Genomic DNA, 23,433 nt, shown 5'->3' on the forward strand with positions numbered 1-23,433 from the left:
TACAATTATTTTTATTTTAATTATTATTGTGAATGAAACAATGTTACAAGAAAAAGGGATTTGATAACAATTGTTGTTAATTATTAATTTAAAAGAAATAAAAAAAATAGTTGAGAAGTTGGAATATGGATGAGGATCCACTAACTAATTCTGAACTTCGAGACAGTTGGGAAAGGGAATTTATCTCCTTCTTCCCTTGACCCCAGATATTAAAAACATCTCAGGTGGGACAAGGCAGGGGTTAGACACTAGGAAAAAGGATACTACCCAAGGAAGTGAAAAGGATGACACTACCTGAAGGTTGTCTTACGTTGGTATGAACCAGTGGAAACCTTCTGATTCGAAGTAATATGTTCCCTTTTCCATACTGGACCAAGACGTTCTTGAGGTCTTAGAAGATGGACTACCTGTGAAGGTTTTAGACCCAATCTATGCTGGAAGTGGAAACTAGGGGGTGAATTGGACATAATTACCAATTTCGTGGAAGGGAGGAGTAGTTCCATCCCTGTCCCATCTTTTCGATAACAAATATTTCAAATAAGTAACAAGTCTTCCTAATGGTTTTCTGATGAGTAAAATGAAGTAATGATGATCAGTAAGATAGGAGCATAGCGAAGGAACTTCCTCCCTAGTTACTGAACGGTTCATCTACTTATTTTCTCTTAAATAGACAGAGAATTAAATTACATGTTTAAACCAATTATTTATGTGGAATAGACAGAGAATTAAATTGCATGTTTAAACTAATTATTTTCTGTGGAATAGATAGAGAATTATACTACATGTTTAAATCAATTATTTCTTGCAAAATAGACAAAGAACCACACTACATGAATTATCTAATCTTTCTATGTAAAATAGACAAAAAAATACACTGCGTGAATTACCTAATTCTTCTTGTAAAACAAACAAAGAATAAATTGTATGTTATTCTGTTATTTTCTAAAATATAAACCCATGAATACATTTAATTTTCTTCTCTATAAAACAGAAAAACATATATTGTAAAGGTCATTTACACCTTTCTGCAAGATGGATAGAGAATATATTGTACAAGTATTTATTCTTCTCAAAACATAAATAGAATTACAAACTATATGAGGACCAAACAAACTTAAGTGGACGCGTCTTGTCTATTTATAAACAACATGAATTATTTTCTTAAGGCATCACATGATCTTGTAGAATGAAAACAATATTTAGAAATCATTTTTAAAGAAAAGGGAAAGTACAATCTACTGTAAACATACAGAGCCATGAAAAATATTGTCTTTAAATTGAATTAAAGAGCAATTACAACCCTTAGTTGGAATCAACTAACAATTATGTAGACAGTAAACCAATAACATCAGCACGATTCAATAATTTAAGAAAATCTAGAAGGGAAATGACCATAACTGAAGTGAACATATATCTTAACATTCAGTGTTGTGAAGGAACAAACCAATGAAGAATTGCTTCTACGATAACAGAGTAAAATTGCTCAGGAAACTGCTATCAACATGTCAACCCCTTTGTAGAAAGATAGCAAGCATATTTCCTAATTCACAATAGATAGGGAGGTCCAACAATGAGTTTATTAATTATTAGAATTAATTAGCATGTTCACGGGTTAAATGAATTAACTAACAGAGCAGGAGAAAAGTTTTCGTAATAACAAATGCTAGTTGGCCGCAACCAAAACATCCATACATTGTCCAAGGTAGAGCAGTGAAGTACATGCATAATTCATGAAACAGTTACAAATAATCAAGGCAAACCATAGAGAAAATTTAGGGTCGATACAAAGAAAGTCTGTGGGGAAATTTCTCACTAAAATATTTTCAACGAAAAGGGTTTTTCATGGTATCAATTTCACCTACGCAAGAGATTAAAAACATAATAAATCCTAGTAAAAATTGAACTGATCAGAGGGAGGCCGTGGTCCTAACCCTCAGAAGTTTTTACAACGAGAAAAGCAAACAGGTAGAACCCGTAACTAGTTAAACTATTACAAGGTTAAAAATTAATAATCTTGAAGGGTTTGTGGAAACGACTCACCGAGAACCAAAGTCTCTGGAGTTTGAGAAGGGAGCATAATGGGAAGCCACAAAAACGATAGTATTTCCAACCTGGTAGCGGAAATTGGTTCTTTTGTTCCATCCTCAAAGGTTGAAGAGCCTAGTGACTGTTCTGGAAACCCGCAGATTGACCTACATAGCGGAAAAGAAAGCCAGTCAGTGACAGTTTAATGTAATGCACCAAACTAGAACAATAAAACAACTAAAATAACCATAAAATCTTACCCAAGTCGATGCAGGCATGGTAGCCCCATTTGAACAAGGCTAAATTATTAGAGAAATCTCCACGAATTGGGATGGCAGCTGAACCAAACACTAAGTGGAACATAGGTTATGTGGGAAACCAACAACGTTGCTTCCCCGTGACGTTTCCACCGGAGAGAGAGAGCAAGGGATGAGTTGTAGAACGAGGTCCCTGCATGAACGAGGGTGAGAATGAGTGCGAACAACAGTGATCCGGGCAGTGGTTACCCTAACCCCTCCCTCGGTGATCTCAGCCGTCCAATCCGATATCCAATCCAAATGCCAGAAAACTGCCATATGGAAAAGGAAATGGTGTACACCTGGAGGGCACCTCGAAGGTTTGAGGCCAACCATTTGGAGTTAGTGATTTTCATTTAATCAACATCAAACCTTGAACTTTAACAAGCACTTATTTAATCCGCGTGACAATACATCCATACAGGGTAAATCAACAAAGAATATCCTTAAAGATTTTGATTGAGTATTTGGTACGTAATATGTCTCTCAATGGCATAATTAACTACATTAATTATGATGTACATGCATGGTAAAAGCTATACACCGGTAACTTTGGTAATTAATGTAATTTTTTTTTTTGTACTTTGAATTAATTATGGGTTTTGTGTGACAATAATATAAATACTTTAAGGTGCTAAATTCATTTATATATCTATAAATGAAATTTGAATAATAAAATTGTAATATAACCAACAAAATTTAATTTATATATATATATTTGTTTTTTCTAATAAAATAACTTATAATTGATAATATAAATTGATAAAAAAAATTTATTAAAATTATTAAGAAGATTTTTCATTATTATTGTTTATAATTTTATATTATATATATATATAGTAAATCAGATTTTTTTAAAAATGAATTTTATATTGGACATGTGGTTCAAAGTCAACTGGTAAAAAGTAATTTGTTATGAGAATATAAATATTTAGTTTGTTAATAAAAAGAAACTATTTTATGTATTATTTTTGGGAAATACATTAAAAGCTATCATGTGATATATTAGACTTATAACATCCAATATAATAGTTGGAATCGATTATTCCCAAGACGGTGCAATCAAAAGAAAAAATGTTGGCTCAGAAGACCACCAAAAGAATGCATGACTATAGATAAATTCCATGGATGGAAATTGTGAAAGAAAAGAGTTGTGGGAGAATGCAGCCACTAGGAGAGAAAGTTTGGACTTGAACCTAGAATTAGTAGGAGGCTCCTTGGGTTAAGGAAGTGTAAGCCATGAAATAAATACCGAGTTGTTTTTGTGGAAGGGAGGAGTAGAGCTCGGGGGGGCTACTGAAAACATAGTTCAATGATTGGGAGGAACATGGCAACCTCTAATCTATTTCCATGAACTTTTAAATAAGTATGTGAATATTAGGAAAAAATTGTGTTAAATGTATTTAATTTTGAAATTGAGGGTTGTAATTATATAAGGTAGTAATTCATTATATACATGTCATGGTAGCATTATTTCACTTGTTACAAAATTGAATACATACTCATACTACAGTAAAAGGGAGTGATATAGAATAATGCATTTTATAGATGAATAAGAATGGAAATTGGAACTAGGTTAGCATTTCAAGGGCCATATATGAGGAGGGAAAACCACATGCAGTCCCTAGCAAAAATAATAAATCAGACTGACCGCTCTTGTCGGAGAGATTTTCGCAAGTTCTTCCTCGCTTTCCCACGAGGGTGAAATTAAGGGACTGGTTTCTAATTCTTCATTACTTCCGCTTCTGTAGATCTTCCCACTTCGCGTAGTCCCAAACATTAATTTATTCGCATAACTTGCTTTTCACACAATAGCATCTTAATCCAAGTGTTCCAAAATTTAATATACTTACCTCGCGGTCCCTTGAGGAAGCGTCACTCCGCCTCACTGTCGCTGACGGTCGTATCTACCATGAAATCAGTGATAAATACTCTTATAATTCGGTCAAGCCAATGGTCCACAGCTCGCGTGATCTTATCTCCTTACGCTTCCAGTCTATGCACTAATTCCAGAGTCCACCCGATTGGTTTGTCAAGCCTACACCTTCCCTGACTGTCTGCTAGCGTTACGATCCACTCATACAGCTCAGAAGGAAAGGATGCAAGAAAATTTCATGGATTCCATATATAAGTAGCACTCCAACCACTGTTCCTTAGATACTCGTGGATTCGTGTTTTCTTGCGCTGCGAACTCGTGAATCTTCTTGTGCAACCACCCTTTAGTTTCTTTCTTCGTTGGATTCTAGTGACACGACATTAGACATCCCTTATGAAAATCCCGATCCCGGCAATGGAACCATTTTTTGGCTTGTAGGGGCCTGACCCAAGTTCAGAGATGATTTAACCAAACAAATCCCGGTACTATTGGCCCTTTCAACAACAGTCCGTGGAGCGCGGATTGAGGTCTCACCGAAGTAGTATGGGAGAGTGCTAGAACCAGGTTTCCGCACCCTAGAGATGTCTGATGGTTTTTCGATGGTTCACAGTTTGACCCTGCATGCACATTGATATGTGCACCTATCAGTACCTCGCAGCCTACATTGTTGCGTTTGCGCAGCCTACAATGTTGCGTTTGCGCAGCCCTGTTCAAGGCGCAATTCGTGTTATTACCCTAGTTCCTTACTATTAATTTGAGATTATACGATCACTTAACTTATCTGTGTGAGCCCAATTATACTTAATAATGTTCAGTATTCATAGAAGTGCGCACGATAAATAAAATAGTATAAACGCATAGAAAATCATACAGAAACAGATACACAGTATTTAGAATCAAGCTTCTCTTTATTATTCTTCTTCTTGGGTTATAGACTCAAATTTGCCCTATGCACTCAGCTACAGGGGTCTACGCACTCAGCTACAGACTCTAGTAGGTGAGTGCTGCAGGGGTCTGTGCACTTAGCTACATAGTCTAATAGGTCTCTGCGCACTCAAATGCAAAGCCTTTTCCTACTACTACGACCCAAGACACTTAGACTTCTTCTCTATCCACTATCTTCTAGACTTCATCCATGCTCATCTATCTCTTAATTCCTTTTACAACTTAGAGCATTGCTCTATTTATACAATCCCATGGTCTGCGGACGATGGGTAGGCTGACATGACATTACCTTACATTACAAAACTTAGGATGAACAATCCTATGACTCAATGTACATTTCACACTCCGCGCCCGCAATTCGCGGAGTCTTATAACATATTTTACCAAAACTTGGGCTTTGAGCCCCAAAACATGCTGTGGGAGGATTCCATGCCCAATAGGATGTGATCAAGATGAGACACTTTGGATTTGATGGAGTTGCAACGATGGTGATGCCTTAGTGGTAGCACTTGGGCATGAGTTGACTTAATGAGACTTGACCACTTTGATAGTCTATAGACATGGTGACTGATTAGTTTATGACCATGGAAAGCACATGGATGATGAGGCAGGTGTAGAATTTCCCTTTGGCAGATGACATATTACAGATGAGATGGAGGTTGCTTCATGGACGTGGATATGGCACATTGAGAGTTGATTTGACGGGAGGACATCTTCATTTTGAGGAGATGAACCTCACAGATATGGATGTTGATTCTTGGATAGAAGAAACTGATTGATATGCAACACATTCACGCCAGCATCATGGGCAGCATGTTGCAGACGTGATGGAGATTACTTCATGGACCTGAGCATGCCTTACTTTATACTTTGATAGAGATGGGATAGAGTCTTGATCAAATTGATGACGAGATGCTAAGAGAAGCAACCAATGATGGCATGAGGAGGTGCATTTTCATTATTTGAGCATGATGGTTGGACTGATCACCTAACTAGTTCAAGTCATGGAGGCTAGCAGTATACTGAGATATGTTTGATTTGAGTTGGAGTATCATGGCAGCAGTTCACATGATTATGATACATGATGAGTTGACACGACATTTGTTACAGTGATAACATGTAGCGTGAGTTGGAGGGACAACCTTCCATGGTGGGGCAACATGTGGAGATTGCGACGGATTTGGTTAATGATCATGGATTTCGGAGACTTTCCTGTTCATGGAGTCATGAGCCTTGATGGTTTGTGCGATGATAGAGAAGAGTTTGGAAACATGGAAATTTTTGGAGATTTTGGAGCTAGCGACACTTTGCGATGATATGGTGAAGTTGTCAAGTATGACACCCTTATTTAGAGTGGGGGAGGATATCAGGCCCACAACTTGAGTCAGGCGCGCCCTTATGTGATGGGTGCCTAAAATCAGTTATGTGCAATGAGTTGTGCAAAGGTAAACTCGGTTATGTGTGACAATGGGTAAAATTCTCGGTTTTATGTGACGATTCGAGTCGTCTGCGACAAGCACGCGAGATCGGTTATCTGTGACGAGTTGTGCGGAGACATTCTTAGTTATGTGTGACGAGTCGTGTAGAGGCATTCTCAGTTTTGTGTGATTAACGGTGTGCCCATGTGCGATGGGCAGACACGCCCCAATACGTGTGATGAGAGAGTTTATAGGCTGACTTGGGCATGTGATGGAGGAGGCTGACTTAACTTAAGTGGACCTGGCATACATGGAGATGTGGCTGGGCCAACATGTAGAAATGGGCAGGCCGACCCATACTTGGGTGGACAGCTGTGTCACTTGAGTGTGGAGACATGGGGATATATATGCCATAATGGAGAGCATTCAAGGCATCAATCAACAACCAAACATCAAGGGAGAAACTTGGTCTGAAGTTTCGTGGAGTTTGGGAGACATAAAAAGAAAACCGAAGGTTGGGCGAAGTTGTAAGTCGAATAGGTGCAGAAATCCACGGGCCGAGTTGAATGGCCTTGGCAGGTCTGAATGGCCATGGGCTGAGCTGAAGGGCTTAGGTGGGGTTGAACGACCTGGGTGGGTCTGAACGACCACGGGCCAAGCTAACCGACCTAGGCAGGTCTGAACGACCAGGGAAAGGCTAAACGACTGTGGGCCAAGCTGAACGACTGTGGGTCGAGCTGAATGGCCTGGGCAAGGCTAAACGACTATGGGTCAAGTTGAATGACTATAGGTTGAGATCAACATCCTGGGCAAGTCTGAACGACTGCGGGCAGAGCTGAATGACTGCGGGTCGAGCTGAATGACCTGGGCAAGGCTGAACGATCGACAAGGTTGAACGACCGGTGTGACAACAAAGTTGCAGAATTGTTCTAAGGAAAGGAAACTTGAGGTTTCCTCATATCTTGTGTGGGCAATAGGCAGCTGGACAACTGTAAGGTTGTGACGTGACACTTGGTGGATTTTGCAGGCCAAGGAAGTTGGTAGCACAAGACTGTTGTAAGCTTGTAATTGTGAGATATTGTACATTATAGTTATATGTTATATTGGGCAAACTTTATGGGAATTTTCCCTCCCAACTATAATTGTGTATACTTGTATGATTTATGATTTCCATGGCATAATGAAGATGAAGAATGTTAATTGAAGTAAATGTTATTCTACTGCATTGTTAACACTTGAAAAATTGGAAAATTGGCTAAGTGTTGGAGTTAGGTGTAGTCCATACACTCTAATATTGGTAAAAATAAAAAGTGTAGTGGTGCTACACCTGCCTATGTGCAATTGAAAGACTACTGTTAGAATAGGGGCATGACAGATGGTATCAGAGCCCTCTTTCCACGTGGATTTGTCGATTGGATATTTGAAGTGAAGCAGATATTGCTGCACTTCATGACAAGTTTAGCGCGGGTGAAGCATTGTGCTTGGGTCAAGCTGAACGAAAAGACATGGCAAGTTGGGAAGAATGCCAAGGAAGGCTCTTTCTAACCTTATATAGGTTGAGGCGTATGAAAGAAGAGCCCCCATAGATTCGAGATGAACTTGAGGTCTTGGAAAGGAATGTTGAAGAAGAGCTTCTTTGACTTGATTGGGAAATGGAGCAGGATGTAGCTTCAGATTGCGATGAAAGAGAAGAAGCCATGATATATTAGGATGTTGCAGATGTGACAACGATGGAGGAAGAACTTGAGGTACCATTGATTGCTCAAGTTGAACCAGGATCGTACATAATGCAGACATTTATGGGTGAAGGCACTCACATGGAAGAGCCTCATGATGAAGTAAGTATTGTTGTTACTTGTGTTTCATTGGAGCTTTTGGAGGATGGCCCATATGTAGGAAAGGGAAAAGATAGTTTTCTGATGCAATGGACAACTTTACCATGGATATCTACGATGAGACCTTGTGTGGAGAAGCAAGGAACATTGATTGTTGCATAGTTTGTTTGGACAATTTGTGACATTAGGGTAAAAGGTGAAAATGCTCGTGACAAGGGAGGTACATGATGATCATTGTGGAGGATGGGTCATTCTTTAACCATATGGAGAATTGGCTAGCTTCCCAACATGACTCATGGATAAATTGGAGGAAGGGCACACTAGAGTTTTGATGATATGATACTTGCGTGGACTTTTTCATGGCTGAGACCAAGAGGTAGTGTTGGTGAACCTCTAGTGGGGGAGGTAGCGATGATGGAAGGAACCTGTGACATATGATGTGATATATGGTTTGAGTGACCGTGGGCACTAAAACTAATTGAGGACTAGGATGAGATGATCAATGTTGTGATGAGTCTACTTAGTTAGACAACATGGGCAACTAGAGTCATGGACATCGAGTTGGATAGATGGAGCATGGAAGACTTCTTGCAGGGACATTATGCAGGAGCACTTATAGAGATGTCACTTATGGGCATCCAATGAGGAGTGCCAAGGCAAGGATGTTGTGCGGATGGACTTGTTGATGCCGCATGGAGACATTTTACACATGAGCCAGTGGGGATGTTGTGCACTTTTGTACAACAAGGCGATGGACTGCTTGGATTTGTGAGTAGTCGATGAGAGTATTCCTACCACATGGAGTGCAAAGGCATCTTGTAGTGGCATTTGAGACCGAGACATGTATGCCTGCTGAGATGTTGGATGGAGATGATTCATGGTAGCTCATGATGACTTGATATAGTTGCAGCCATTGGATAATTCATTTTATTGTGGTATTGGAGTATTTGATTCATTGAGGAATTAAGGTTAGTGCTGTACCTGACTTTGATGCAGTATGGGATGCATACTTTTGGGAAGATTTATGGGGTGTGTTCAGAGGGAGTGACTTGATGGATGTGATCGAGACGAGGCACTTTGGATTTGATGGAGTTGCAGCGATGGTGATGCCTTGGTGGTAGCACTTGGGCATGAGTTGAGTTGATCAGATTTGCCCACTTTGATAGACATGGTCATTGATTGGTTTATGACCATGGGCAACAGATGGATGATGGGGTAGGTGTAGACTTTCCCTTTGACAAATTACATATTGTATATGAGATGGAGGTTGCTTCATGGACCTAGATATGGCACATTGCGAGTTGATTTGATGGGAGGAGCTCTTAATTTTGAGGAGATGAACCTCACACATATGCCTGATGATGTTTGGATATATGTGACTGATTGATATGCAACTCATTGACACCATCATGGAAATCATGTTGCAGACGAGATGGATATTACTTCATAGGCCTGAGCATGGCTTACTTTATACTTTGATAGAGATGGGATGGATTCTTGATCGAGTTGATGATGGGATGTTGAGAGAAATGGCCAATGATGGCATGAGGAAGTGCATTTTCGTGATTTGAGCGTGATGGTTGGACTAATCACCTGACTAGTTCAATTCTTGGAAGGTAGCAGTATACTGAGATATGATTGATTTGAGTTGGAGTATCATGGCAACAATTCACATGATCATGATACATGATGATTCAACATGACCTTTGATGGAGTGACAACATGTAGCGTGAGTTGGAGGGACCAGCCTTCCACAATGGGGCAACATGTGGAAATTGCGATGGATGTGGTTGATGGTCATGGATTGAGGAAATTTTCCCATTCCTAGAGTCATGAGCCTTGATGGTTTGTGCGACGATACAGCAGAGTTGGGCAGCGTGGACAATTTGGAGATGTTGGAGCTAGTGACATTTTGCGACGATATGGTGGAGTTGTTGAGGACGACAAGCTTATTTAGAGTGGGGGGGGTGGGGTTATGTCAGGCCGACGAGTTAAGTCATGCGCACCTATGTGTGACAGGATCCCGAACTCGGTTATGTGTGACGAGTTGTGCGGAGACGAACTCAGATATGTGCAATGGTGGCTAGACTTCTCGATTTTATGCGACGAGTCAAGTCGGGCGAGCCCACGTGTGTGACGAGAGCTCGAGCTTGGTTATGTGTGATGAGTTGTGTAGAGGCATTCTTGGTTATGTGCGATGAGTTGTGCGGAGGCTTTCTCGGTTTTGTGCGATGGACGGGCGCGACCATGTGCGATGGGCGGATGCGCCCCAAGACGTGCAATGGGAGAGTTTATAGGCTGACTTGGGCATGCGATGGAGGAGGCCAGCTTAACTTATGTGGATCTGGCGGGCAAGGAGATGTGGCTGGGCCGACATGTAGAAATGGACAGGCTGACCCATACTTGGGTGGATGGCCGTGTCACTTGAGTGTGGAGAGATGGGTATATATACGCCATGATGGAGAGCATTCAAGGCATCAATCAACAACCAAACATCAAGGGCGAAAGTTGGTCTGAAGTTTCGTGGGCAAGGTTGAACGACTGCGAGCAAGGTTGAACGAATGGTAGTGTAACACCCTGCGGTTGCATGCACGGGCGCGCGCTCCTCCCGTCGCAAAAATAAACTAAGGCACAAGAAAGTGCGATGGTAAACCAAGGCGCATGTATATATTATAGGAGCGAATGGCGAACCATCGTTTATAGGCAAGTCGGGCGAACTTGCTAAACGAACCGACGTGGGCAAAACCATATGCGATGGGCGTATTGGGTGGGGCGGTCTTGCACCATGGGCGGGCCGACCACACGAAGGGCGACAGCATATGTGTGAAGAGGTGCGAAGGGAAGGTCGGCCGAGCGCTAGCCACCTCCCACGATAGCGTATAAGTGTAAAAGGTTGAGCGCTCATTTGGCATCAACCTTGGCTCATCGCAAGTCAAGTAAGAAGTGCGCAAGGAGTAAAGCGAGGCCGCAGCAAAGGGCAGCGCACATGCGCCCGCCCGCCGGGCACGTCCGCACAGAATTGGCACTTGGTGAAAATCGGTTAAGGCGTGGTGGAGGGTGCGCTAGGGCACCCGCCCACCGAGTCGTGTGAGAAAGTTGGGTTGTGCACGGGCGCGCCCGCCCGTTTGGCAAAGAACTTGTATATTGTATTTTCGGTTGAAGGTTGAGGCAAGACCGCCGTGCGCTCTTGCACGGGCGGGCGCCCGCCTTGTTTATGAACGCCGGTGGAGCGCTGCTCCCGGTCATTGTAATCTTTCTCTTATATAATAAAAAGATTACTTCTCTTATATTATTGGGTTATTATCTTGTATTATTGATGGATTCCGCACATTAATAATGTTAATTCGTGATTATTATGAATTGTTGAAGGCGTAGTTCGTAAAGTTAATTAACGATGGATAAAGTTATTAACTTAGGCGGTGCCGCACCCGACCAATTTAACAAAAAAAGAATTGGGGGCGTGACAAGTAGGGTTGAACAACCAATGTGACAACAAAGTTGCAAAATTGTTTTAATGAAAGAAAATAATTTAAACCCAAAAGACCTAACGAGATTCACATAGGAAATTTGTTAATCCGATTCAATACCAACATCACATTTCTTTGTCTCAAGAGCCTGGAAACAACGTTGAATCAAATTAGTTCTTTGAAGAAAGGCACGCCATTGCTAAATTAATGTTATATCGGAATTCTTTATGAGAAGGCGGTAAAATAAATCTGCAAAATCAGCGAATCTTTAATTAAAATATTTCGCTAATTGATAGGTATACGGTCGACTTCCCATATGAAGTGATGAATAACGTTGTTTTTGTTTTTATTTTAAATTAAATATTAAGCTACTTAATGGTTGATACATAGACGATGAACTCCCCGTATGAAGCCATGAATAACGTTTCGTCTTAATGACGACCAGAGAACGACCCATGAATTGAAAGATGCTAAAAATTACATCATAATTAAATATGGCCGTTTTATATAGTTGTTTTTGTTTTGCTATTTTTTATAATATTTGGTATAAATGTATTTGGTTGTTATTTTTTATAATATTAAAATATTTGTTTCGTAATTTTTAATAAAAAGTGATTTCTTAATTCCAATGTATATTTATATTTTAATAAAAATAAAAGTTAATAATAAAATGTGTTATTTACATATTTCGTCATTATTTTCAAATTGAATTATTATATTATTAAATATAAACTAAATATATCTTAAATTATATATTAAATTGTAAAAATATTCTAACATCAGCAAAGTCAATTGTTTCATCCTTCCCAACCCAACTTGGGAAACAGATAAATTATTTTATATTTAACGCCAAGAAGCTTCTAAGGTGAGTATTTCCGTGGTGGCAAATATTTTGGTAGTAAACATGGAATCCGACATCTTGGACTTATCAGAGCGGAAAATGATATAAGCCGTTTATCATTATGATTCGGTCTTTGGAGAGATTTCTGAGCTTCTTCTACATAAACGAGCAAAAATTTGAATCTGCTCTATCTGCAATCAATAATTAAATTGAGTTTCTAATAGTGGTGCTGTTTGATTGTTTTAAGTTACAGATGTTTTGGCTGAAGTCTGAATAAATTTTTTTAGTTAAATTGTGATTTTTTTGTTTTCTTAAATGTAAAAATAAATTTAATGTTTGGAATAATTTTGAGAAACTTAAATTATATAACATACATAAAACAAAACTTAACAGTTAGAGGACAGCTGAAACAGATGGCCAAATTTATTATATTTACCATTGTACTAACTTTAATTCGTATTGATAACATCATGGACCTCGGCTTCGCATGCTACAGTGTTCATCTCCGCCTCATATTTGGCTGCTTCCGCTGCTGAGAAATGGAGTCCAACACCCTGTGCACGGTGATGTCGAACGCATCCCGGACCAACCCTGCCGCCTTTGAATTGCCCGTTGTCGACTTCATCGTGTAAATGACATGGGGAATCAAACTCGCCACCTTCTCCTGCATCTCCCTCACCCGCTCAGGGCTGACGCCCCTCAGCACTCGCTCCACGATCGACACATTGGTCACCACGTCGTTCTGCGGGATAAACACAGAAAACCCTTCTCTCTCCTTCTCCCCGTCTGATGATGGAAGATGCCACGTATACTGTGTATACGCCGAATCCTTGTGGAAGAACACCGGAATGCATCCCGCTATGACGGCATCGAATGTCGACCGGCGCGTCTGTGTGTCGCCGCGGAGCTGCAGGCAGAAGACCGACTCCATGAATGCCTGTATGACAGGCTCAGCCTGGTGGCTGCACCGAGCCGCCACGCAGTCCACGAGCGGCATCTATCCGGCGACCGGGCGCAGAGACGCATAAGCAAGTTGCGGAAGCCGCCGTCGCTGACGTACGGTCGGACTGACCCGGCAAAGGAGAAAAGCCGAGTCCGCGTGGATGCCCTCACCCGGGTCGTCCACTCCTCGATTTGCCGAGCAGACGACGGGTGAAACGAAGTCGGATACGGGATGGCCTGTTCGTTGGACTGTGTAAGGCCCTCGAGTCCTGGGCAGGCACGAGACGGGCGAACATCCCTTTACCCGGCGGTTGGACCGTGGGGGGCGGGCGCCCTTGCACGATGGGCGGGCGGCCCGACGAGCTGATGTGCGACGGCACGACGAGCCAAGGCGAGGTGCGGTCACCCGGCAAGTCGCCGAACCGACGGATGGGCACGGCGAGCCGAGGTGCGGTCACCCGAAGCTGGCGTTGAGGCACAGCGAACTGAGGTGCGGTCACCAGAGCTGCGGATAGGAGGCGAGCTGATATGCGGGTGCGGCCACCCGACGAGCCGGTGCGAAGAATTGACGGGCGACCCATGGGCAACCCACACACGATGGGCGGGCGACCCGTGGGCGACCCGTACTCGATGGGCGGACAACCCGAGCGATGAACAACGCGGAGGACAGCACGGTTGTATGGACGTGGGCATGGTTCGATAGGCGGGTGTGTTACAGCATGGGCAGGCGGGGTTCGGGCAGCGGACGGCAGTGCGACGAGTTGGTGGACGGTTATGTGGTTCTACAGGCGGACGCGGGACGGTCACCCGACGAGCGGGTGCGGCCACCCGACAATGCGACGAGCTGTGGTTACAATGCGACGAAACGCCGGTTACCATGCGACGAAAGATTGACACTTGGGAAATAGACTAAGTGTTGAACACGGTTTATATGCGTTGTCAAATAGAGCAAAGCCGAAGTGTCATTATGAATGTTGTGGGTGTATGTGGCGAGTTATAGGGGTCAGCCTTAAGGCTAGACACCCTTCCATAAACCCGCAATGGAGTACGTATGAGCACGAAAGCTTTGGGCTCATTTGGGCATCGAATAAACCCATGAGCATATTGTATACAAATATGCGTGGTTAAATAAAATTAAAATATAATATAATAATGTATATACGTGGGCTTCATGTAAACTTAGTGGGGTCGGCCATGAGTGGTGCACCCCCTTAACACACATGGAAGAGAGCGTATATATGGATGGAGGCTGAGCTCATTCACTCCATCGAACTTCGCTCAAGTCTTCCTTCGCATAAGGACAAGAGAGAAGTGCGAAAGTTTTAAAAGATGCGCATTCCTCATGCGTATAAGGAATAAGAAGGAGTTCGCATATCTTGGTTGGGTTATGTGAAGTGTTGGCTCGGTTGAGGGAGTTTTATACACGGTTGGGTGCAGAATTGGACGAGCGTCTTGGTGACCCGTGCGGGTACCCGCTCATAGGCAAAGGTGCATGATTGTGTATGTAAAGGCTTCTCATGCCTCCTTGTAAATATCGTAAAAGATTCTAAGTGTTGGTCGTGGACTTGCCCGGCACACTTGTATGTATTATTGAAAAGGTTTCATAATATATTATTTTGGGCGGACTCGTTTGGGAGTTGCCCCTCCCTATATGATTGTGTGCAATTGTTATGTTCATGGTTTAATTGCATATTGATTATATACGTGTATGAAGATTAATGCATTTTACTTAATTGAGAAGACGAAATTAAGTATGTTTATGTGAAAGGCGTAGTCCATATGTACAAGTATTAACGAAAAGAAAGTACACGGTGGTGCCGCACCCCGCCGGGCACGGTAAAAAAAAATTACCGTAGGCTTGGGGGCGTGACAGGTGGTATCAGAGCTCGGTCGGAGCTGGTGAGCAGGGTTGCTCGTGGAGACTTGAACAAGGTTCAGGTGTTGAAACATATCAGAGCAAAGGTTGCTCGTGGCAGTTGACAGGTGAAGATAAGGTTATGGAGAACAACCGAGGTCTTGTAAACTTGAAGATTTGTGGCAAAGATGTTCAAGCGTTGGCAGACACAGGTGGCAAATATAACCTTATATCAGCACGGTTAGTAGAAGAAGTGGGGCTGATATCTACTATGGAGAACTGGGAAATAACCTCGTGGAATTTGGCAGTAGGCTCGATACAAGAGGTACCTGTTCAGATGGAAGGATGTAGAGGTCAGCTGGACTTCGTAGTGATAAATACAGATGGCATTGATGTGATGCTTGGACGAGAAGGACTTCTTCAAATCAGTCAGGCAATGAAACAAGAGGAAGTTGCAGACCAGGAAGAGGAAGTCATGATGGCCGAAGATGTTGAAGACTTAACTATGATGGAGGTTAGACTTGAAGATAATCAAGCTAAGCCCGAATCATGCAGCTCATGGACATGGACCGACGAAGATACTCATATGGAAGGACCATGTGATGATGAGGATATGATGGAGGCCGAACTTGAGTTTAATCAAGTTGAACCAGGATCATACAGTTTGGCAGTATGGATGGACACTCACATGGGAGGACCACATGATGATGAGGACTCGATGGAGGCAGAACTTGAAGGTGATCAAATTGAACCAGGATCGTGCAGTTTATCGACATGGATGGGTGAGGTCACTCATATGGAGGAGCCTCATATTGATAAAAAGCAAGGATCGTTGGTTGTTGCAGGACTTGTTGGTGCTACTTGTGACCTTATGGTTGAAGGTGCAAGGGCCCGTGACAAGGGTGGAACTTGATGATTGTTGTGGATGATTGGGTCATGCTTTAGCCACTTTGGCTAAGTGCCCGGCATGACTCATGGACAGGTTGAAGGGCACACTTTTGGGTGGACTTCTCATGGCCGAGACCAAGAGATAGTCTTGGTGAACCTTTGATGGAGGAGTTATGGAGAAGGGACTCGTGATGACATGGTGATATGGTTGGTGACCGAGTTCACTAAACCGAAGATTGAAGACTTGGATGGAGTTACGATGATGATGATGCCTTGGTGGATGTACTTGGGCATGGGTTGAGCCAAGACTCGACTACTTTACGCACATGATGATGTTGGGATAGATGTGGCAGACTTAGCACATTGACACCAATACTTCGTGGACAGCATGTTGCAGATGAGATGGATGGAGTTTCCTCGGACCTGGGCATGGGATCGTGAGTGTTGACACATGACTGGGATGTGTGGCACTTGTTGATGTGCATGGACAGTTTTCACATGGAGATGACTTGATGAAGACGAGGCCTTATATATGTTGCAGTGATGTTTGCCTTATATGGAGGAGTCTACATCATGGTCGATGCAGTCTTGGTGGAGAGCTACTGAGATGGTGTGTTGTCGAGGACGACAACGATTTCGGGTGGAGGAGAATGTAAGGCCCTCGAGTCCTGGGCAGACACGAGGCGGGCGAACATCCCTTTACCCGGCGGTTGGACCGTGGGCACGACCCGGGCGGGCGCCCTTGCACGATGGGCGGGCGGCCCGACGAGTTGATGTGCGACGGGCACGACGAGCCGAGGCGCAGGTGCGGTCACCCGGCGAGCCGACGAGCCGGCGGTTAGGCACGGCGAGCTGAGGTGCGGTCACCCGAAGCTGGCGATTAGGCACGGCAAACCGAGGTGCGGTCACCCGAGCTGCGGATGGGCGGCGAGTTGATATGCGGGTGCGGCCACCCGACGAGCCGGTGCGATGGATTAACGGGCGACCCATGGGCGACCCACACACGATGGGCGGGTGACCCGTGGGCGACCCGTACCCGATGGGCGGACAACCCGAGCGATGAACAACGCGGAGGACAGCACGGTTGTATGGACGCGGGCATGGTTCGATAGGCGGGTGTGTTACAGCATGGGCAGGCGCGGTTCGGGCAACGGATGACAGTGCGACGAGTTGGTGGACGGTTTTGCGGTTCTACAGGCGGACGCGGGCCGGTCACCCGACGAGCGGGTGCGGCCACCCGACAATGCGACGAGCTGCGGTTACAATGCGACGAAACGTCGGTTACCATGCGACGAAAGATTGACACTTGGGAAATAGACTAAGTGTTGAACACGGTTTATATGCGTTGTCAAATAGAGCAAAGCCGAAGTGTCATTATGGATGTTGTGGGCGTATGTGGCGAGTTATAGGGGTCAGCCTTAAGGCTAGACACCCTTCCATAAACCCGCAATGGAGTACGTATGAGCACGAAAGCTTTGGGCTCATTTGGGCATCGAATAAACCCATGAGCATATTGTATGGAGGCATATACAAATATGCGTGGTTAAATAAAATTAAAATATAATATAATAATGTATATACGTGGGCTTCATGTAAACTTAGTGGGGTCGGCCATGAGTGGTGCACCCCCTTAACACACATGGAAGAGAGCGTATATATGGATGGAGGCTGAGCTCATTCACTCCATCGAACTTCGCTCAAGTCTTCCTTCGCATAAGGACAAGAGAGAAGTGCGAAAGTCTTAAAAGATGCGCATTCCTCATGCGCATAAGGAATAAGAAGGAGTTCGCATATCTTGGTTGGGTTATGTGAAGTGTTGGCTCGGTTGAGGGAGTTTTATACACGGTTGGGTGCAGAATTGGACGAGCGTCTTGGTGACCCGTGCGGGTACCCGCCCATAGGCAAAGGTGCATGATTGTGTATGTAAAGGCTTCTCATGCCTTGTTGTAAATATCGTAAAAGATTCTAAGTGTTGGCCGTGGACTTGCCCGGCACACTTGTATGTATTATTGAAAAGGTTTCATAATATATTATTTTGGGCGGACTCGTTCGGGAGTTGCCCCTCCCTATATGATTGTGTGCAATTGTTATGTTCATGGTTTAATTGCATATTGATTATATACGTGTATGAAGATTAATGCATTTTACTTAATTGAGAAGACGAAATTAAGTATGTTTATGTGAAAGGCGTAGTCCATATGTACAAGTATTAACGAAAAGAAAGTACACGGTGGTGCCGCACCCCGCCGGGCACGGTCAAAAAAATTACCGTAGGCTTGGGGGCGTGACAGACTGCCACGGGCGCCTTTCGATCGTCAGCAACGTCATGTTAGGAGCCCCAGGGACCTCCAGCAAACCAGTTCCCCAGCCCTTGCCAGCACCGAAATCCCATGCCGTGCGACCCATCACCATGAAGTGATTTCTTCCTCCGCTTCGATTCCACTCGTCTCAATTCCTCAGCCACGACATGATCCCCACACCGTGCGACGACGCGGGCACTCTGTCCGGTTGTGGATACAAATATTTGAGAGCGTCGAGGCCAGCGTAGTAGGGCACAAACATGGCGTCGGCCATGGCAGGGTCGGGAGTGACGCATCTGTATTGCTTCATCCTCTCGTGAAATATGATCTCCAGCATATAAGTATCCGTGTCGAACCAGCCATCGCCCAGGGAGCTATTATACAGCGGCCCGAAGCCATAGTTGGCGGCGCATGGACAGAGGTTCAACCAGGGCGCGAGACCGAACTTGCATTGTTTCAAGATATCTGCGTTGAATTCCGTGGGAAGTTGGTACATGAAAATTCTTTGACCCCTGCAACTATCGGGGACGAGAGGCAACGAGAATTGAGGGGAATGGAGTGTTTTCCATGTCCATACCAACATCAATAACAGCAATAATAACAGCGCGTAATTCGTTTCCTTCATGGCCCCGTTTGTGCTATGATCGGGGGAGGATTATGAATTATGTACATTGTATACGCGCAGGTTGAGTGCATAGAATTTGTATGTACGCGCAGATCGCAGCAGGGCCTTCTGATGGGGTCAGCGGGGTCTGAAGACTTGGTCATGCTTAAGGGCGTGAGGAGTAAATTGTGGTGGGGACGTGGGAAAAGGTAAAAGGGCGGCGTCATGGGAGGGAATCTCGGGATGTGGGACAGGGTTGATCGTCCGTTCGTGTTTGAATTGCGCGAAGATGCCTATCTTCTTCTTCTTTATTCGATCAAAGCTTACGTCGTCTCGATCTGTTTTGAGGTGTGGGACGTTGAAAGACCACGACGTAGCTGCTTCCACAATCCAACTTTTTGGTTATTGATATTCTTAAGATAATGGCCAGAATATGGTAGGCAAAATGTAGCCTTCATGGTTGTTTTTAGTATGGTTTTTTGGAAGTGTTTATGGTGGTTCTTTTTTTTAATTTTTCTAAATCTAGTAGGAATTTATTGAAATCACAAGTTTGATGGGTAATCCTGTGCAATAGAAGTGTCCTATAGATTTTCCATGGTACTAAATCCATGTATATAATAAAAAAAACTAGTTTAAAAAACACAAGATCTTTAATTAATTTTATATTCTATGGCCTGATATGATAATTTTATTATAGAGATACATTTTCAACATTTATAATTTCATAAACATGGGGATAAACAATTTTGTATTCTATGTATGAGTGTGTATTATGAAAAAATATTAACTATTAATAAGCATTTTTAAACTACTAATATCATTTTTCATTACTATATTATACCTGAAAATAAATCATTTGGAATCAAATGCAAATCACTATAAGTCTTCATCATCTATTTCAATTTATTTTTTTAATCTATTTCATATTTTGATTTTTTTTTAGAATTGCATTTCAAATATTATTATTTAACAAATGTATTTCAAAGTTCATTAGTTCACCAGTATTGATGTCTATAATTTTTCAAATTAAATTTAATCTACTTTACATTTTAAAAATTTAATGTTCAACAAAGATAAATTTAAAAATTGTATTTCAATCTTTATTATTTTTTCGAAAATAAATACTTATCATTTATTAATTGATGCCTCAACATATATCATCCCATATTTCCAAGATTTCAAACATATATCATCCCATGCTTCCAAGATTCAGTTTCAAAACCAAATGGACATAAACCCTTTTCCACATAAAAATTCAGAATCAAGGGCACTCGAAATTGCAGATGAGAATCTCAAAACTAAAATGATTTTTGGCATCCCACGAAAGAGTTTAAGCTCAACAATCTTTCAAACTTTGGCCATAAACTGTCGAACCCCATCATTCCAGAAATAATCCGCTCCTCCTCCTCGAACCATTGAACATTTTTTTGAGAGGAAAAAACAACATCCATTAAAAGAACCATATAAGCTGTTACATTTTCTTGAATAGCACTATAGATGTAAGGTCCTTGGTTACGGGCGCGTTCGGGCGCCGGGCGAAGTCACCGTGCACGGGCGGGCGCGAGCGCACGGGCGCACGGGCGAACGCGGGCTGCACGACCGGCGGGCGGGTCTGCACGACAGGCGGGCGAGGCTGCACGGCGGGCGGGCGAGGCTGCACGGCGGGCGGGTCTGCACGACAGGCGGGCGGGTCTGCACGACGGGCGGGTGAGCGCACACGGGCGGGTGAGCGCACACGGAAATGCGAAAATTGGTTAAGTGTCACACTTGAGCGTACATAATATGAGAATGCACAAAGGTTTATATATGCATGGCACGTGGACATAAAACTTATAAAGCCGACATCATAAAAGAAATGACGTGGGGGCTTCATGATGTTATTTAACATGTCGGCCCATGGTTATGTAACATGATGACAAGCGTATAAATGAGGAAGGCTGCACCTCATTTGAAACATCAATCTTCGCACTTCTAAATCAGCGAAAGGGGTAAAAAGGCTGCGCAAGGGTAAAAGGGGAATACACATGTCTTATGTGTAGTTCCTCCCTTGTGTGGAGATGGAATTTTGACCCGGGTTGAGAGGTGGAGATTGGACAAGCAATTGTGTGTAGGATTTGGCAAGGTGAATTAGGAGGCTCGGGTGAGCGTTTCACTTTGTGAAAAGGTGCACATAATTTGTAAGAAGGCTGGTTTATGCCTTGTTGTAAAATTATTCTAAGTGTTGGCTTGAAGATTGTCAAGCATCACTTGTATTTGTACTATTGAAGAAAAGTTGTTATAATACATTGTTGGGCAGACTTTCTGGGAGTTGCCCCTCCCTTTGTACTTGATTATTGTTGATGTTCTCGGTTTATTGTTCATGGTTAATAATTGAGAATGGTCTTCACTAAAGTATAAAGGATAATGTTTTATTCAGTTGCATAAGCTAAGTATGTTCATGTTGGAGTAGGCGTAGTCCACGGGTGTTAGTATTGTTAAAAAGAAAGCGCTCGGTGGTGCCGCACCTCGCTACAAGCGGTTGGAAGATCACCGCAGGTGTAGGGGCGTGATAGTTGGTATCAGAGCTTGGTCAGAGCTGGTGAGCAAAAGTTGCTCGTGACAGTGGAAAGGGTGCTTGCAGGTGAAGGAAACCGTTTCACCCGAAGTGGAACAAGGGTTGGTTCTAATTGCAGGTGACTTGGTGAAGCTGTTGGATGGTCGAAACTAGATTGCAAAAGAGAAAGAAGTTGTTAGAGATGGCAACTGAATCTCAGGCTGGGTCTAGTCACGTTATGAAGGATACTACTATTGGGTTCCTTGAAAAGATGTCGGAAAAGATAGAGAATATGGAGATTTCTTTTGAAGAGAAACTCGATGAACTCCGAACACAGAATGATGAGCTTAAGACACAAAATGAGTACACTGATCTTAGGTGTGCACAACTTGAACAAAGAGTCAAAGAGGTCGAGGAATCAAGAAATCAAGGTCTTGCAGAGATCGTGAACTTGAAGAAGACTCTTGAAGATACAAAGAATGAGCTTACGATTGTAAAGAGGGCCATGGGGCATAATTCATTTGGGGGAATGCCTCATATGAAGGTCAAGGAACCGGAATCTTATGATGGAACAAGGAAGGCAGCAATTCTTGGCAACTTCTTGTGGGACGTGGAGCAGTACTTGGAGCGGTTGAACTTGGTTGATGGTGAGACACAAGTCAAGGTAGCTACTCAATTCTTGACAAAGGATGCTAAGATGTGGTGGCGAAGGAGGGTGGACCAGATTGCCAATGGCAGTGCTAATGACATCACTTCGTGGAAAGACTTGAAGAAGGCTTTGCAGACCCACTTCAGTCCTCAAGATGACACATGGGAAGCAAGGACCAAACTCAAGTACATAAAGCAAACAGGAAGCCTACAAGCATACCAGCAAGAGTATTCAAGTGCAGCTTTGGAACTTCATGACATGGCAGAAAAAGACAAGGTGTTCAACTTCATTATGGGATTGAAGCCTTGGGCACGCAATGAGGTAAGGAGGCAGAAGATTAACACACTTGAAGAAGCTTTTGCTGCGGTTGATAGGTTGGTGGATCACCTTGATGAGACTTCTGATGACAAGAAGAAGAAGTCCGAAAAGCCAAAAGAGAAGAAGGATGATGGTGCTTCGAAAGCAGATGATGGTTCGAAGACAAACAAGCCTTTGAAGTGTTGGATATGTGCAGGACCACACATGGTGAAGAATTGTCCCTCTAAACCAAAGGTGGCTGCGGCTGCACAGTCTGATGATGAGAGTAATGATGCTTCTGTGGGGATGATGCAGATACTTGGTGCTTCTGCTACAATAGAAGTAGTCTCTAAGAGAGACCCAGAAAGAAACAAGTTAGAGTATGTTCGAATGAAGGTTGGAGGTACTAGTATACTCACTATGGTGGATAGTGGGGCTTCTCACAACTTCATGGGAGAAGATACTGCAAGAAGAATTGGGTTGAAGTTTGTACCGGCAAAGGCACAAATGAAGACAGTGAATTCTCCTCTTATGGACATTCTTGGTATAGCTGAGAAAGTGGACACTACACTTGGCGAATGGACCGGAAAGGTGGACTTCACTATAGTGCGGATTGATGACTACGAAGCTGTATTGGTGGTGGAGTTTATGAAACAATTTGA

General features: G+C 43.2%; 1 protein-coding gene across 1 annotated transcript; it reads right to left on the minus strand.

Annotated features, from left to right (window-relative positions):
* Positions 1-13,202: 13,202 nt before the first annotated feature.
* LOC149159622 (putative xyloglucan galactosyltransferase GT13) lies at positions 13,203-13,700 on the minus strand. Its single transcript, XM_089434363.1, has one exon. The coding sequence runs from the start codon at positions 13,698-13,700 to the stop codon at positions 13,203-13,205; it is 498 nt and encodes a 165-aa protein (XP_089290489.1).
* Positions 13,701-23,433: the final 9,733 nt, after the last annotated feature.

The sequence above is a fragment of the Pinus tabuliformis genome, chromosome 5_2, assembly GCF_031772625.1.
Source record: "Pinus tabuliformis cultivar Carrire ecotype Pingquan chromosome 5_2, CPIR1, whole genome shotgun sequence".
Classification (NCBI taxonomy): domain Eukaryota; kingdom Viridiplantae; phylum Streptophyta; class Pinopsida; order Pinales; family Pinaceae; genus Pinus; species Pinus tabuliformis.